General features: G+C 42.5%; 1 protein-coding gene across 1 annotated transcript; it reads left to right on the forward strand.

Moving 5' to 3' along the window:
- Positions 1-406: 406 nt before the first annotated feature.
- gpr63 (G protein-coupled receptor 63) lies at positions 407-13,751 on the forward strand. Its single transcript, XM_034162508.1, has 2 exons — positions 407-790; positions 12,029-13,751. Exon 2 carries the CDS (start codon positions 12,250-12,252, stop codon positions 13,363-13,365), a length of 1,116 nt encoding a protein of 371 aa, XP_034018399.1. The 5' UTR covers positions 407-790; positions 12,029-12,249; the 3' UTR covers positions 13,366-13,751.
- The last annotated feature ends 3,454 nt before the right edge of the window (positions 13,752-17,205 follow it).

The following is a 17,205-nucleotide window of genomic DNA, read 5'->3' on the forward strand; positions in this document are numbered from 1 at the left end:
CAGTCTACATATCCTGTAAGACAACTAAATAATATTAATGTCAATATATGCAAAGTAATATTTTTGAAAAAAAAATGGTTTGTAGATGGTATATAGAAATAGAAATTTGTTTTCAAAATTGTTCAAATGTTATTGAATTATTTACTCTGACTGTAAATGTGAACAGGTGCTCATAAAATTATTAGTGCCAGTTTACCGCTGGCATTTATGGTGGTGTAGCTGTTGCATTTTTCATCCATTTGCACATTTTAAAAACATTTATCATTTGAATTAATATGTTAAAAATTTACACTATCAGTTGAATAGTACTTTTTTCCTCCATAGGCATAAATGCGTTCTCGCCTGATGCCTTTTATTTTGAAAGTCTAAACAGGATCTGTTTTTTTTGTGACTTGCACTTTGACGCAGTTTCCCACGGTGCGTGGTGGTAGTTTGATCGGTTCCCGGTGAGGGTTGTTACCGGGGGGTGAGCAGTTCGCTGCTCACAGCTGCACGGATAAAAGAGCGAAAAATAATCGGGACAGAAACGGATGAATATCCGGTGTTGATCGTGAACGCGTTATTGTTCAGAGTCCGACATCATCTTCAGCGGAGGACGTCGAGCTGTCGGACTGTTATCATGGAAACTAAACAGCACGTATGTTAGAAAACAAAACTAAACAGGCTGTTGTTACTAGTTTTTCTTTCCCATCTTTTTGTTTGTTTGTTTTTTGCTAAAAACATTCGGCGGGTTAGCGGGACCACACCGCGGAGGATTCTGGGAGATCTGAGGACTTTAGCATGAAAGCAGGTAAAAAAAAAAATATATATATATATATATACGTTTGTTGTTTTATATTTAAGATAAAACTGCCTGAAAATCTGTGTCGAGGCTCGTTTTGACCACTTTTGTTTTAAAAAATGATCCTTATTTTGTTCTGCTGATTATTTAGATTTGGATTGAATGCTACATATTTCTGTGGTATTTTGAGTTTTCGGGCCTTTCATCAATCAATCAATTTTTTATATAGCGCCAAATCACAACAAACAGTTGCCCCAAGGTGCTTTATATTGTAAGGCAAAGCCATACAATAATTACAGAAAAACCCCAACGGTCAAAACGACCCCCTGTGAGCAAGCACTTGGCTACAGTGGGAAGGAAAAACTCCCTTTTAACAGGAAGAAACCTCCAGCAGAACCAGGCTCAGGGAGGGGCAGTCTTCTGCTGGGACTGGTTGGGGCTGAGGGAGAGAACCAGGAAAAAGACATGCTGTGGAGGGGAGCAGAGATCAATCACTAATGATTAAATGCAGAGTGGTGCATACAGAGCAAAAAGAGAAAGAAACAGTGCATCATGGGAACCCCCCAGCAGTCTAGGTCTATAGCAGCATAACTAAGGGATGGTTCAGGGTCACCTGATCCAGCCCTAACTATAAGCTTTAGCAAAAAGGAAAGTTTTAAGCCTAATCTTAAAAGTAGAGAGGGTGTCTGTCTCCCTGATCTGAATTGGGAGCTGGTTCCACAGGAGAGGAGCCTGAAAGCTGAAGGCTCTGGCTCCCATTCTACTCTTACAAACCATAGGAACTACAAGTAAGCCTGCAGTCTGAGAGCGAAGCGCTCTATTGGGGTGATATGGTACTACGAGGTCCCTAAGATAAGATGGGGCCTGATTATTCAAAACCTTATAAGTAAGAAGAAGAATTTTAAATTCTATTCTAGAATTAACAGGAAGCCAATGAAGAGAGGCCAATATGGGTGAGATATGCTCTCTCCTTCTAGTCCCCGTTAGTACTCTAGCTGCAGCATTTTGAATTAACTGAAGGCTTTTCAGGGAACTTTTAGGACAACCTAATAATAATGAATTACAATAGTCCAGCCTAGAGGAAATAAATGCATGAATTAGTTTTTCAGCATCACTCTGAGACAAGACCTTTCTAATTTTAGAGATACTGCGTAAATGCAAAAAAGCAGTCCTACATATTTGTTTAATATGCGCTTTGAATGACATATCCTGATCAAAAATGACTCCAAGATTTCTCACAGTATTACTAGAGGTCAGGGTAATGCCATCCAGAGTAAGGATCTGGTTAGACACCATGTTTCTAAGATTTGTGGGGCCAAGTACAATAACTTCAGTTTTATCTGAGTTTAAAAGCAGGAAATTAGAGGTCATCCATGTCTTTATGTCTAAGACAATCCTGCAGTTTAGCTAATTGGTGTGTGTCCTCTGGCTTCATGGATAGATAAAGCTGGGTATCATCTGCGTAACAATGAAAATTTAAGCAATACCGTCTAATAATACTGCCTAAGGGAAGCATGTATAAAGTGAATAAAATTGGTCCTAGCACAGAACCTTGTGGAACTCCATAATTAACCTTAGTCTGTGAAGATTCCCCATTTACATGAACAAATTGTAATCTATTAGACAAATATGATTCAAACCACTGCAGCGCAGTGCCTTTAATACCTATGGCATGCTCTAATCTCTGTAATAAAATTTTATGGTCAACAGTATCAAAAGCAGCACTGAGGTCTAACAGAATAAGCACAGAGATGAGTCCACTGTCTGAGGCCATAAGAAGATCATTTGTAACCTTCACTAATGCTGTTTCTGTACTGTGATTAATTCTAAAACCTGACTGAAATTCTTCAAATAGACCATTCCTCTGCAGATGATCAGTTAGCTGTTTTACAACTACCCTTTCAAGAATGTTTGAGAGAAAAGGAAGGTTGGAGATTGGCCTATAATTAGCTAAGATAGCTGGGTCAAGTGATGGCTTTTTAAGTAATGGTTTAATTACTGCCACCTTAAAAGCCTGTGGTACATAGCCAACTAACAAAGATAGATTGATCATATTTAAGATCGAAGCATTAAATAATGGTAGGGCTTCCTTGAGCAGCCTGGTAGGAATGGGGTCTAATAGACATGTTGATGGTTTGGATGAAGTAACTAATGAAAATAACTCAGACAGAACAATCGGAGAGAAAGAGTCTAACCAAATACCGGCATCACTGAAAGCAGCCAAAGATAACGATACGTCTTTGGGATGGTTATGAGTAATTTTTTCTCTAATAGTTAAAATTTTGTTAGCAAAGAAAGTCATGAAGTCATTACTAGTTAAAGTTAATGGAATACTCAGCTCAATAGAGCTCTGACTCTTTATCAGCCTGGCTACAGTGCTGAAAAGAAACCTGGGGTTGTTCTTATTTTCTTCAATTAGTGATGAGTAGAAAGATGTCCTAGCTTTACGGAGGGCTTTTTTATAGAGCAACAGACTCTTTTTCCAGGCTAAGTGAAGATCTTCTAAATTAGTGAGACGCCATTTCCTCTCCAACTTACGGGTTATCTGCTTTAAGCTACGAGTTTGTGAGTTATACCACGGAGTCAGGCACTTCTGATTTAAAGCTCTCTTTCAGAGGAGCTACAGCATCCAAAGTTGTCTTCAATGAGGATGTAAAACTATTGACGAGATACTCTATCTCACTTACAGAGTTTAGGTAGCTACTCTGCACTGTGTTGGTATATGGCATTAGAGAACATAAAGAAGGAATCATATCCTTAAACCTAGTTACAGCGCTTTCTGAAAGACTTCTAGTGTAATGAAACTTATTCCCCACTGCTGGGTAGTCCATCAGAGTAAATGTAAATGTTATTAAGAAATGATCAGACAGAAGGGAGTTTTCAGGGAATACTGTTAAGTCTTCTATTTCCATACCATAAGTCAGAACAAGATCTAAGATATGATTAAAGTGGTGGGTGGACTCATTTACTTTTTGAGCAAAGCCAATAGAGTCTAATAATAGATTAAATGCAGTGTTGAGGCTGTCATTCTCAGCATCTGTGTGGATGTTAAAATCGCCCACTATAATTATCTTATCTGAGCTAAGCACTAAGTCAGACAAAACGTCTGAAAATTCACAGAGAAACTCAGAGTAACGACCAGGTGGACGATAGATAATAACAAATAAAACTGGTTTTTGGGACTTCCAATTTGGATGGACAAGACTAAGAGTCAAGCTTTCAAATGAATTAAAGCTCTGTCTGGGTTTTTGATTAATTAATAAGCTGGAATGGAAGATTGCTGCTAATCCTCCGCCCCGGCCCGTGCTACGAGCATTCTGGCAGTTAGTGTGACTCGGGGGTGTTGGCTCATTACATAATTATTGTATGGCCTTGCCTTACAATATAAAGCGCCTTGGGGCAACTGTTTGTTGTGATTTGGCGCTATATAAAAAAATTGATTGATTGATTGATTGACTCATTTAAACTAACATATTCATCCTGCTGTAACCAGGTTTCTGTAAGGCAGAATAAATCAATATGTTGATCAATTATTATATCATTTACCAACAGGGACTTAGAAGAGAGAGACCTAATGTTTAATAGACCACATTTAACTGTTTTAGTCTGTGGTGCAGTTGAAGGTGCTATATTATTTTTTTCTTTTTGAATTTTTATGCTTAAATAGATTTTTGCTGGTTATTGGTGGTCTGGGAGCAGACACCGTCTCTACGGGGATGGGGTAATGAGGGGATGGCAGGGGGAGAGAAGCTGCAGAGAGGTGTGTAAGACTACAACTCTGCTTCCTGGTCCCAACCCTGGATAGTCACGGTTTGGGGGATTTAAGAAAATTGGCCAGATTTCTAGAAATGAGAGCTGCTCCATCCAAAGTGGGATGGATGCCGTCTCTCCTAACAAGACCAGGTTTTCCCCAGAAGCTTTGCCAATTATCAATGAAGCCCACCTCATTTTTTGGACACCACTCAGACAGCCAGCAATTCAAGGAGAACATGCGGCTAAACATGTCACTCCCGGTCTGATTGGGGAGGGGCCCAGAGAAAACTACAGAGTCCGACATTGTTTTTGCAAAGTTACACACCGATTTAATGTTAATTTTAGTGACCTCCGATTGGCGTAACCGGGTGTCATTACTGCCGACGTGAATTACAATCTTACCAAATTTACGCTTAGCCTTAGCCAGCAGTTTCAAATTTCCTTCAGTGTCGCCTGCTCTGGCCCCTGGAAGACAATTGACTATGGTTGCTGGTGTTGCTAACTTCACATTTCTCAAAACAGAGTCGCCAATAACCAGAGTTTGTTCCTCGGCGGGTGTGTCGCTGAGTGGGGAAAAACGGTTAGAAATGTGAACGGGTTGGCGGTGTACACGGGGCTTCTGTTTAGAACTACGCTTCCTCCTCACAGTCACCCAGTCGGCCTGCTTTCCCAGCTGCTCGGGATCTGCCAGAGGGGAACTAACAGCGGCTAAGCTACCTTGGTCCGCACCGACTACAGGGGCCTGGCTAGCTGTAGAATTTTCCATGGTGCGGAGCCGAGTCTCCAATTTGCCCAGCCTGGCCTCCAAAGCTACGAATAAGCTACACTTATTACAAGTACCATTACTGCTAAAGGAGGCCGAGGAATAACTAAACATTTCACACCCAGAGCAGAAAAGTGCGGGAGAGACAGGAGAAGCCGCCATGCTAAATCGGCTAAGAGCTAGTAGCTGCGCTAAGCTAGCGGATTCCTAAAAACACGCAAAGTGAATAATGTGTAAATAATTTAGACGTGATTCAGCAGAGGGAGTGCTTTAGTTAAGGCACGTGAAGATTACACTGGGAAACAAATCGTTATCTAGATCAATCTAACTGCACAGATTAAACAGCTAACAGATACAGAAAAACACCGCTGTGCTCCGGAACAGGAAGTGATACAATACCGCAGTGAGAGCCAACCACCAGTAGAGGTGGTTGCTTGATGTACTTTTAAATTCACTTCAGTTTGAATAAGAATATGTATATATGTGTGTAATTTTCTTTTTTAAATGTTGGTGGAATAATACATCGTGTAATGTGATAATCGTATCGTGGATCCACCGGCTAACAGAGCTCGTCGTGTTTGTTGATAACTGGAGGTCCAGGACCATGTTGGTAGTATGTCACTGAAAGAAAGTTCTTGTTACGTGGGTTTTTCATCAAGCTTTTTTACAGAGACCCGTGGACATGTCACTAAAGATCGCGGTCTGTACTGGATCATTCCTTTTTTCTTTCGGCTGCCTTCATCAGGATGGCGCTGGCTGGAGATGATACGGTGAGTGTGCTCCAACTCCAATGAGTTCCTGATCTCCAGCTCTCGGATTTTTGGGCACCATCGTTGTAGGAAGGAGATGGTGCTGTTTCCTGGCACGTTCTCAGAAGCAAACTATGCTCAGACTTCTGTTTTTATGAACCTGCTCAAAGACGTTGGGGTGCAGTATTTTTTTTCACTCCGCCTGAGTGCCTCTTCAGGGCTCCACTGTAAAGTTTTTGTCTGTCAACCAATATGGCCACCAATGGCGGCATCTTGATTTTTTGGTTTTGTGCAACCTCTAAAGAATATCTCGTCTGATTGAGACCTGTTGTTGCTGGTATATTTGGGAGGCCAGAGGAAGGTTTGTTTCAAAAACGGCCAGTGTCCGTAATCCAGTGTGTCCACTACGGATGCCATCTTTATTGTCATTTCTGTGCAGTAAGTAAAGAACGCCTCCTCTGATTGAAAGCATGTTAAATAAAGGTTGCTTTTGTAAAATGTGCATTAATACACCTCATACCAGCTGTAAAGTGTCAGTCTTTCTTTGCACACATAGTCCACATGCCATGTTTAAAGCATCATGCTATAGAAATAACTTCCAGACTTCAATATCACATCGTCTGTAAAAGCGGAAACCATCTTGACATGCGAGTGGGGGCGTATGCTGCAGTTTGTGTTACTTTTGTTGGCCGAGCTCTTCTTGTCTTAGCTATAGTCACATGGAGGTCTTGGTTTAAGACGGGTGGCCAAGTTCAGTCCTCGAGAGTCACATTCCTGACACTGTTAGTCTCCCTGCTCCAACACACCTGAATCCAATGAAAGACTCGTTGGCAGACTTTTAATGAGTCTTTCACTGGATTCAGGTGTGTTGGAGCAGGGAGACAACTAAGAGTGTCAGGAATGTAGCTCTCGAGGACCGAACTTGGCCACCCCAGGTTTAAGATGTTCTGACATTCTTTCTTGTGTTCACTCTTTTTAATCTATTACCTGATTACGTTTTCCATGGAGATGTTAAAGTGTTCAGCTTCTTCCACAAGGCTTGAATCTTTGGCCCCGATCAGGCTAACGTTATTGCTAGCTCCTGGCTTTTTGGTTGTTTTCTACTTGATATTGTCCTTTACTTTCGGCTTTTTTGAGGAGTTGCTTTATCTCAGAAGGCATTGTGTGAATTCCACCCCCAAGTTTGAATTTGGAGTCCTCGGAAAAGGCAGCAGTTTGTGTCTGAGGCGATTTCGCCGACATCGTTTCTCTTCCTCGACAGACACATCTGTGTTTACGGTGCAGACAGTTAAATTACTTAATTTTGACAGATGGTTATCCGGCATAAACTCCCAAATATTTTTGTTGACACCGTGTGGACTGAGCTGGTGAGCAGCCAGTAAAGTGTTTCCAGGCTGTGCATGAAAAGCTGTCAGCCTGTTTCTATCTGCAGCTCTGTGCTGCATAATTTTGCATCCACACATTTGAATAATTCATTCTTGCGCAGCCTTAAGTACCTGCTCATCCTTTTTCCTGGGAGTTTACTTGATTGGCTGGAAGCTGAAGTGGAAGCTTTAATGTTTTGGCTCGCTCGTCCCTGAATGAAGGGGGAAGAAATGTCATTATCTCCCGTCTGCAGCGTGCATGCAGAGGACGCATCATCTGGGAAATCTCTCATATTTGGCTGTTGGATGAACGGTGAAGGAAGGAGGCTGAGATTAAAACACTAATTTTGTCTCCTTGCCGCGAGCTTTACGGCCACACAGCCTCGCCCCCACACAGCCTCGTCCCCACGCTGCCTGTGTCAGATGTGATAATGCGCTCAGTGTCATGGTTGCACATCCAGGTATCAGCCCACCTGCGTTTTAGTGCTGTTATATAAAAGCTCCACATGCATTTTATTACCAGCACATTTATAATTATATGCTCTCTTCATTTTTTACGCCCACGTACAAGCAAAACATTAAGCTTCATCATATTTGTAATATTCACAAATGGACTCGTTTGAACCCAGTAAATGTCATTTGTGTTTTTTCCTGTCAGTCTGATGTTTCTGAAACCACAGTGTTTATACAAGTGATAAGGCTTTTATTGTTTTTTTTTATTGCAGTATTTGACTTGTCCTCATTTGAACACTGGAAAAAAAAGACAGCTTTTAATAAGAGCAGCTGTTTGTCACATTTTATTTTACAGGCTGTTGTTCCTGTGACATGAGTGATATCCGCCGTGCAAACAAAAACCGGGGATGGGGGGGCAGCAGTCACCGTGCTTGTCTGTCCATGAGTCGTGGTCCAATGTCTTAATTAAGTGATAATTGGACTTTTGTGTTAATGGCATCATAATAACTGATGTTGAGGAGCTGCTTCAGGATTTCGATGTATCCTCACACATTCAACGTGTGCATGAAGGCAAATAATTCTGGTCCAATTCTAGTCAAGATGAGATTATTGGACTTTGGTTGTTGTTGCATGTACAGGGGTTGACCAGTTCGTTACTACCATGAATGGATCACATGCGTGAGTGTCAGTCGTTTCCTTGCCGTCATCTTTACTTGCACTCGCGGTGCCATTCCTGATGGAACGTAGCCTCTTGCTGCTCCCAGATGCTACTTACTCTGCACAGTCGGCTAAATTCTGTTAATCCCACCTCTTCATTGCTTTTATCAATAGCTGTGATTGAGGCTGTGCATAGATACATAGGTGTCACAAAAGGGGGATTGATGGGAAGAACAGTGAAAATTCCACAAACCCCCTGCCCTTAGAAACCAAGGAGCAAGACGTGTCCACAACCATGTGATACCCAGGTCCCGTTTACTGTGCTGGGAGGTGCTGGAGACTCCAGTGTGGGTGTTACTACAGTGGCAAGACGTCCTGCAAATTAAAGTTCTCACTGGGAGGAAAAGGGTTAGTGTGGCATCGCACGTCATTTTGTGTGCTACATCACGGAGGTCTCGTTTTACGTGTTTAGCCGCTTTGTCTCATCTTATTCAAAAGACTCGACGTGGATCTCCCAAATCAAAGGATTGAGCATAAATTGACATATTCCCCATAACATAATTATGGCTTTGTAATTATTTTACCCGAGAAATTTTAAATAGGGTTTTTTTTTTCCGCTTTTATAGTTTTTTTGCTTCACCATCAGAGTGGCCATTGTTTTTGGGGGTGTTTGTCAGGAAAATGATCATTTCTCTACATTGATTACAGACCCTGCAGCGGGTCCGTAATCAACTTTTCTGCAGCATGACTTTGCTTTGAATCTTGAACCAATCGAAGCAGTGGTTCGCAGATTGAAGCAGTGCTTCGATCTATTGCTTCGTTTATTCTTTCTTTCTTTCGCTTAATTTTCCCCCGCTAAAACCCTAAAGAGCATACGTCTGTGAGTATTATTTATGTCAAACCGACCTGTTATGGTCTTCTGAAACGGTTGATAGATGTATTTTATAACTTAAAAACGGTAGCGATGCTAACGTGTTAGCTTGTCTATGGCATTTTCAATGTTAAAAGTTAGCATTAAGCAGTTGCAGCTGTCATCACGTTCAGGTGCATTTGTTTTCAAATTGTAATATTTTTTAAATTTATTTTTGTTTATATTAATGTAATGATTATTATATACAATATATACTTATTATATACCATTTTAGAGAAAGAGACAAAAAGAACCTGAATAGAAACACAACAGAAAATATAAAACCAACTAACAATGAACATAAATAAATAAATACAGAAATAAATAAGTGTTTCCTGTGAACACCTAGTGACTCTTACACCTCCATTTCATCCCTGTCTTATTTAAGTTTAATGACAGTTTGTTTCGGTCAAACCATATTTTCAATGTGTTAATTTCTTCAGTGATTTCCTCCAGAACTATCTGCCAAACTAGAAAACTGCTGCATCCTAGTAAGAGCAGAATACTACTGGAATGAATTTGAATAAGGAAAATTGTTTGTTTTTTTCTCACTAAATGGATGCTGCACTCACTCCAGTTTATTGTCTGGAATAGTCCCAGATTGTATTTCAGAGCTTCTAGAATTGAAACATTTTTGTGCAGGTGGTGTTGGGGGTAATTTTGGGTTTCAGCTTTTTTTGTTTTTCACCACTTTCATCCCTGAATATGTGAAATCGTGATTCACTTTTGTGCGGATTAAAGTTACTAACTGGGACTCCTGTCTTGTTGCGAGAAAGAAACAAGAATCATCCTCCGTTCTGTTCACACAGCTTCAAACGCTGCGCGGCTCTCTGCCGAGTCAAGTTAGAACGATAGAGTTCAGTTGGAATATATATATATATATATATATATACTCAACAAAAATATAAACGCAACACTTTTGGTTTTGCTCCCATTTTGTATGAGATGAACTCAAAGATCTAAAACTTTTTCCACATACACAATATCACCATTTCCCTCAAATATTGTTCACAAACCAGTCTAAATCTGTGATAGTGAGCACTTCTCCTTTGCTGAGATAATCCATCCCACCTCACAGGTGTGCCATACGAAGATGCTGATTAGACACCATGATTAGTGCACAGGTGTGCCTTAGACTGCCCACAATAAAAGGCCACTCTGAAAGGTGCAGTTTTGTTTTACTGGGGGGGGATACCAGTCAGTATCTGGTGGGACCACCATTTGCCTCATGCAGTGCAACACATCTCCTTCGCATCATCCGTGAAGAGAACACCTCTCCAACGTGCCAAACGCCAGCAAATGTGAGCATTTGCCCACTCAAGTCGGTTACGACGACGAACTGGAGTCAGGTCGAGACCCCGATGAGGACGATGAGCATGCAGATGAGCTTCCCTGAGATGGTTTCTGACAGTTTGTGCAGAAATTCTTTGGTTATGCAAACCGATTGTTCCAGCAGCTGTCCGAGTGGCTGGTCTCAGACGATCTTGGAGGTGAACATGCTGGATGTGGAGGTCCTGGGCTGGTGTGGTTACATGTGGTCTGCGGTTGTGAGGCTGGTTGGATGTACTGCCAAATTCTCTGAAACGCCTTTGGAGACGGCTTATGGTAGAGAAATGAACATTCAATACACGAGCAACAGCTCTGGTTGACATTCCTGCTGTCAGCATGCCAACTGCACGCTCCCTCAAATCTTGCGACATCTGTGGCATTGTGCTGTGTGATAAAACTGCACCTTTCAGAGTGGCCTTTTATTGTGGGCAGTCTAAGGCACACCTGTGCACTAATCATGGTGTCTAATCAGCATCTTGATATGGCACACCTGTGACGTGGGATGGATTATCTCAGCAAAGGAGAAGTGCTCACTATCACAGATTTAGACTGGTTTGTGAACAATATTTGAGGGAAATGGTGATATTGTGTATGTGGAAAAAGTTTTAGATCTTTGAGTTCATCTCATACAAAACGGGAGCAAAACCAAAAGTGCTGCGTTTATATTTTTGTTGAGTGTATATACACACACTAGTTTGGAAAGTCCTGCAACTTATACTCCAGTGCAATTTATATACTGAAAAATTATCATTAACAATTATAACTATTTATATCGTTCCCAGGAATCAAAGCACTAAACAAAGCAAACTTTACTAATAAAAGATAAATGCCAATAATAAAGTGTACACAAAATCAACGCACAAAAGTCCCAAATTTAAGAACTGATGACACAGATAATGTTTTTTTTATTATTATTATTATTATTTATTTTTTGTGTTTGGTAACAAGTGCGACTTATACTGCAGTGCGACATACAATATGTTGGACTGCAGTATAAGTTTCACCTTTTTTCAGTGGGTTTTTCCTCTGTGTTTTTATTAGTATTAATTTATTTATTTATTGTGAGGAGGGGTTTGATTAGTAACAGGTGAGACTTGTACGCCAGTGCGTCTTATATACGAGTTTTTCCTCTGACAGACATTTTTGAAACAGGTGTGACTAATACAAGGGAACATGACCTACTTGTTGGGTTGATGATCTTGTGTGATATTATGTTAAGTATTTGGATTTCTTTGCATTAACTGTATTTTTTTTTTTCTGCTGTTTTAGGTACTGGCAGCCCTGCTGATGCCGCCATGTTGCGGTGATCGGGAGTGCACGCATCATGTTGAGTGTGAGCTCGCCGGTGACGATGCCTGCTCACCCCAATGATGAACGCTTTGCTCCGATATTATTCCCCTTCCAGGGGCAGCGGACATTAACCACCATCTCTGCTGCCTCGTTACGGGGCCGCTGAATCTTCCAAGAGGCTGCAGACGGCGGCCGTCTCCATGGCGAACACCACCCTCAGTTCCCGCTCACCGGTGGATCCAGTTTCGCCCACTACCGAGGCCCGAGAGAGTCTTCGAGGCTTGGGCCTGCCTCTGCAGGTCTTCTTCTGCTTCGTCATGGTTGCCATCCTGCTGGTGGCGCTCCTCGGAAACGTGGTGGTGTGTCTGATGGTTTACCAGAGATCCGCCATGCGCTCGGCCATCAACATCCTTCTGGCGAGCTTGGCGTTTGCAGACATGATGTTGGCCATCTGGAACATGCCCTTTGCTCTGGTTACTGTTGTGACCACCCGCTGGATATTTGGAGAGGTTTTTTGTCACGTGTCAGCCATGCTGTTTTGGTTCTTTGTGATTGAGGGCGTGGCCATACTGCTGATCATCAGCCTGGATCGTTTTCTCATTATTGTTCAGAAGCAGGATAAGCTGAGCCCGCAGAGAGCCAAAGTTCTCATCGTGGTAACGTGGGGACTCTCCTTTATTTTTTCCTTCCCTCTGTCCATCGGCTCTCCGAACCTGCAGAGCCCGCCCCGGGCGCCGCAGTGTATGTTCGGCTACAGCAGCGACCCGGGATACCACGCCTATGTGTTGATACTCATGCTCGTCTTCTTCTTCATCCCTTTTATGATCATGTTGTACATATTCATGGGGATCCTGAACACGATCCGACACAACGCCATCCGCATCCACAGCCACCCGGACGGAATCTGTCTGAGTCAGGCCAGCAAACTGGGCCTGCTGAGCCTGCAGAGGTCCTTCCAGATGAACATAGACATGAGTTTCAAGACCCGTGCCTTCACCACCATTCTCATTCTCTTCTCCGTGTTTACGGTCTGCTGGGCGCCATACGCCGCCTACAGCCTGGTCGTGACCTTCAGTGACGGTTTCTACCACAGGGACAGCTTTTTTCAAATCAGCACCTGGGTCCTGTGGTTGTGCTACCTCAAATCCGCCCTCAACCCTCTCATCTACTACTGGCGGATCAAGAAGTTCCGCGATGCCTGCCTTGACCTGATGCCCAAGTACTTCAGATTTCTTCCTCAACTGCCAGGAAACACAAAGAGACGCATACAGCCGAGCGCCGTTTATGTGTGCGGCGAGCACCGCTCTGTGGTTTAATCCACCGCTCATCATGAGCTGCTTCACTATGAGATCAAGCTACAAGGTGTCACGGCAACACAAGTCAAACCTGGACATTTTTGTCCAAGTCCTGGAGGGATCAGGTTGGACACCTGGCCATAAAAACCTTTGCCAAAACCAGATACACAATTTCTCCATATAACGCTGGAAATGGTAATAAATAAGTAAGTGGGCGGGGTTTATCGGTGCCATACTGCATTGTGTTTTTGTGCCTGTAAACAGCTGGCCAAACATATCTTTATGAATTTGACATCAGCAAATAATTTGGTGTTGTAATTGTTTTGTCAAATTAGAATTTTGCACTGACATTCTCACGGTTCAAGCGCCTGTAAAAATCCAGTCACGAGTTGCTGGACTCAGTTGGTGGGAGGGTGTTTTTTTTTTTTTTTTTTTTTTTTTTTTTTTTTTTTTTAAATGAATTCATTTTTTAAATCTTGCTGATTCAAAAGGGTCATCATAAAGAGATTTACTGGTAGTTTTGTGCTGATCCACTTTGAGCCACCAAAGAGTTTTTTTTTTTTTTTTTTTTTTTGGTTCAATTGGAGATCTGGTTGTCTGTCATGTTTTGGTTTTTTTGCTGGTCCTGTGTGTGTAAGTTTGAGGGTTTTACTCTCAGGGCCCAAATGAACCAAACTGGAGTGTGATTGGTTGTATAAATATTTTTGCTAATCTGCTCTTAAGTTGTCACCTGGTGGTCTAACTGGCCTGAGGTGCATCGGTTGGATTTTGGTGATGTAGGATCTTGTTCTAAGAAAATGAAGCCCGGTGACAGTTGGTTTATCGGAGACGTATCATGTTAGAAGCAGCTTTCAAACTCCACGTCTGCTGCCTGCAGACACCTTCTGGACCTGACGGTTCCACTTATACACAAGGTTCCAAACCTGTGGTCATTAATATGGAGTTGGGTCTCCACAGTGCTGAAGGTTTTCTAGAACTTTCCAGGTGTGGAGTGTGCTCTGATTTATTGCAACTACTAGAGATTTACATGAGTGATAATATAAGATTTTTAAAAGCTGATACCTGCTCTGATGTAATGCAGCTCGTTCTCATCTTCAGATCCAGTTACACTGGAGGTCTGTTAGCTTCCTTCTGTGTGGTATCTGTGGTTGCCATGGTAACACAGCAGCACAGAAGTGCGCGGCACGTGTTCACATGGCGTGATGATGGTAAATGCAACGTAGGCAGCATCAGATAAATTGACAAAATATTGTGCTGTTGGATGGCGGCGTTGTTGGACCCGCCTTCAGTCAATCACCTGCAAAACTGTCTCCACCCCAATTTAGCACTCGTTATCTGGGATCTTAATCATCAAATGGGCAGGAGTGGACATTTGATGGTGTCAAACTGGTGGCCCCGGGGCTGGATGAGGCCTGTGTGGTGGGAGTTAGAAAAAGTGCTGTTTGAATACGTAGAAAATTACTTTTTAAAAAGTCATCGTTCAGATCCTCTGGTGCGTTTATCAAAAGCAGTCGATCATGTGGATAACTTGACCGCGATACAGATATTTGGCTTCATCACCGGATCGTCCAAATGATTTCAAGTCTGTCAAAACTGCAGTTGTGTCAACTTAAAAACACTTGATGTGCAGCAGTTTGCTGCAGTCATGTGACCTCTGTGACGTCACACAGCGGAGATTAAACCGTCGTTTGGGGTTTTTACCGGCTGCTTTTGACTTGATGCTTCAGTCGCTAAATGACCTGCAGCCGTCCGAGTGGGAGGCAGAGACACGTTTAGGATGAAGTATGAAACCTGTGTGTGACGTCTGATTTGCACTGAATGTGACACTCGAGCTGATGTTCAGGGTTTTTACAGAAGCTGACTGAAGACTTCAACACTGAAAACTCCACTTTTCATCTTCTTTTTCTAGCTGTTTTATAAAGCATGTAAATGTCCAGCTTAAAGTGAACGCGGTCAGGAAGCGACCGCAAACTTTTTGAAGTGTTTCAGTCTTTTTGAAATGTTTTTGATGTGCCTATTGATTAGAGTCAGACAGCTGCTACATCTGGTGACAACGTGCAATTCAGTGTCCTGACGAATGTAATAAAAACACACATTTCTTACCTTGTTAACACGTCCCTGTTCTGTGTGCACGGGAGGTGACCACCCGTGACTAATGTGCGCACATGAGACTGACGCTCAGATGAATGTGGTGAAGTAAAACACCTGACATGGTTTTTAACACTGAGTGTTGTTAATTATCGTCCTCTGGTGCGTCACCGTCTGTCTCGTCTCCACTTCCTGTCCCAGGTGACACCGCCCTGTGGTGCAGTAACACGTGGCAGCAGCGAGCTGTCAGGGGGGCGTGTACACGGCTGGGTCACGGCTGCATGTCGTCTTTGCTCAAGTCCACAAAATGTGACTTCAGGGTTTATAGTTTTGTAACTTCCCAGAAAAAACTAGTGAGGGGGAAAAAAAAAAAAGAACCAAAAATAAGGCTGTAGGCCACGCCCCTTGAACACTTTGTGAGGCAGCTTCCTACAGGTAATGTGGGCATGTCTGATGAAACATGAGTCCAAATATGGACTTCTGTTACATTTTCAAACGGTTTCTGTGATAAATTTTGCTTTTTGTAACAAACAGATGTGGAATTGTGGGATTTTGAGGATGTTTAACATGAAAAGGTGAATAAAACGTGAAGCAGAGTGGGTCCAGGTTAAGACTTGGCTGGGAAACTTCTTTGGAACACCGGGAGCAAAACTGGAGTTACGTGAGGAAGGACATCCAATCTAATTGTCAAGTCCCAATGTGATCCCGACCAACCAGGGCTACCAAGTGAGGAGGCGAAGCCGAAAGCGTTGGAGGGTGGCATTTTTAATCCGCCTCCTCCCCGGGACTCATTACGCGGCCACCAGGGACTAACAAGCTTTGAAGCTCTCCTCAGTCGGCGTTCTGAAGACTCTTATTACTAAGCAACGTGCGTCTCAGGAGGATGCACTGAGTGATGCTCTGCTCAGAGAAAACAAAGAAAACACCAGGCTCCCAAAAAGCAACAAGGAGTGCGTGATCAGGTGTCAGAGCGCTGATGAGTGGAGCCGCTTAAAGGAGTCACGGTGCACAGAAAGAACTTTTATCCACTCGATGCCATTAAATATCGAGATCCCGCGAACTCAGACTGGGCACAGAGAAAAACTCACAGCTGAAGGTAATAATTGTGACATATGTAACAGAAGTCCATATATGGAGTACTGACTGCTCAAGTGATACGCCCACAGGGGGGGGAGGTTCTGAAAAAAGGAGAGGAATTTTTATGGAAACTTGAACAAAAAGTGGAACAGTTTAACAGTTTGTTCAAAACCAGGAGGGGCTTTTCACTAGAAATATTCAGATAATATTCAAATAGTCACTCAAAATATTCAGAAAATGAAGTGTGCACACGGGGGGCACAAATGTAAACCCCACACAGAAAGGACCAGGCGGGAAGTGAACCCATGACCTTCTTGCTATGAGACAACAGTGAAAATCACATGCTTATAAACATTTGATTAAAAAAAATGAAAATCATAAATCTGATGGCTCAGCCAGCTGGAAAAAAAAAGAGATTTCAAAAAAACCAAACTGTTTCACGTCAGATTCTCTGAAAAAGCTGCTCGCTGGGCAGAAATTCATATTATTGTTAGAGATGGAGACGTTTAATTTAGTGTGAATCATATTCCAGGAGTAGGCCGATCTTTTTTTGAACGAAGTCGCCACGGATACCCAAAGAAAAACAAGAATCCAGTCTCAGCTTGTTTCCATGGCGACGTGGAGTATGGGTACGATTGCCTCACACGTGCAGCTCTCCTCTGGCCGTGCACACGACACACTCTTTAATCACATCCA

The sequence above is a fragment of the Thalassophryne amazonica genome, chromosome 21 (assembly GCF_902500255.1).
Source record: "Thalassophryne amazonica chromosome 21, fThaAma1.1, whole genome shotgun sequence".
NCBI lineage: Eukaryota > Metazoa > Chordata > Actinopteri > Batrachoidiformes > Batrachoididae > Thalassophryne > Thalassophryne amazonica.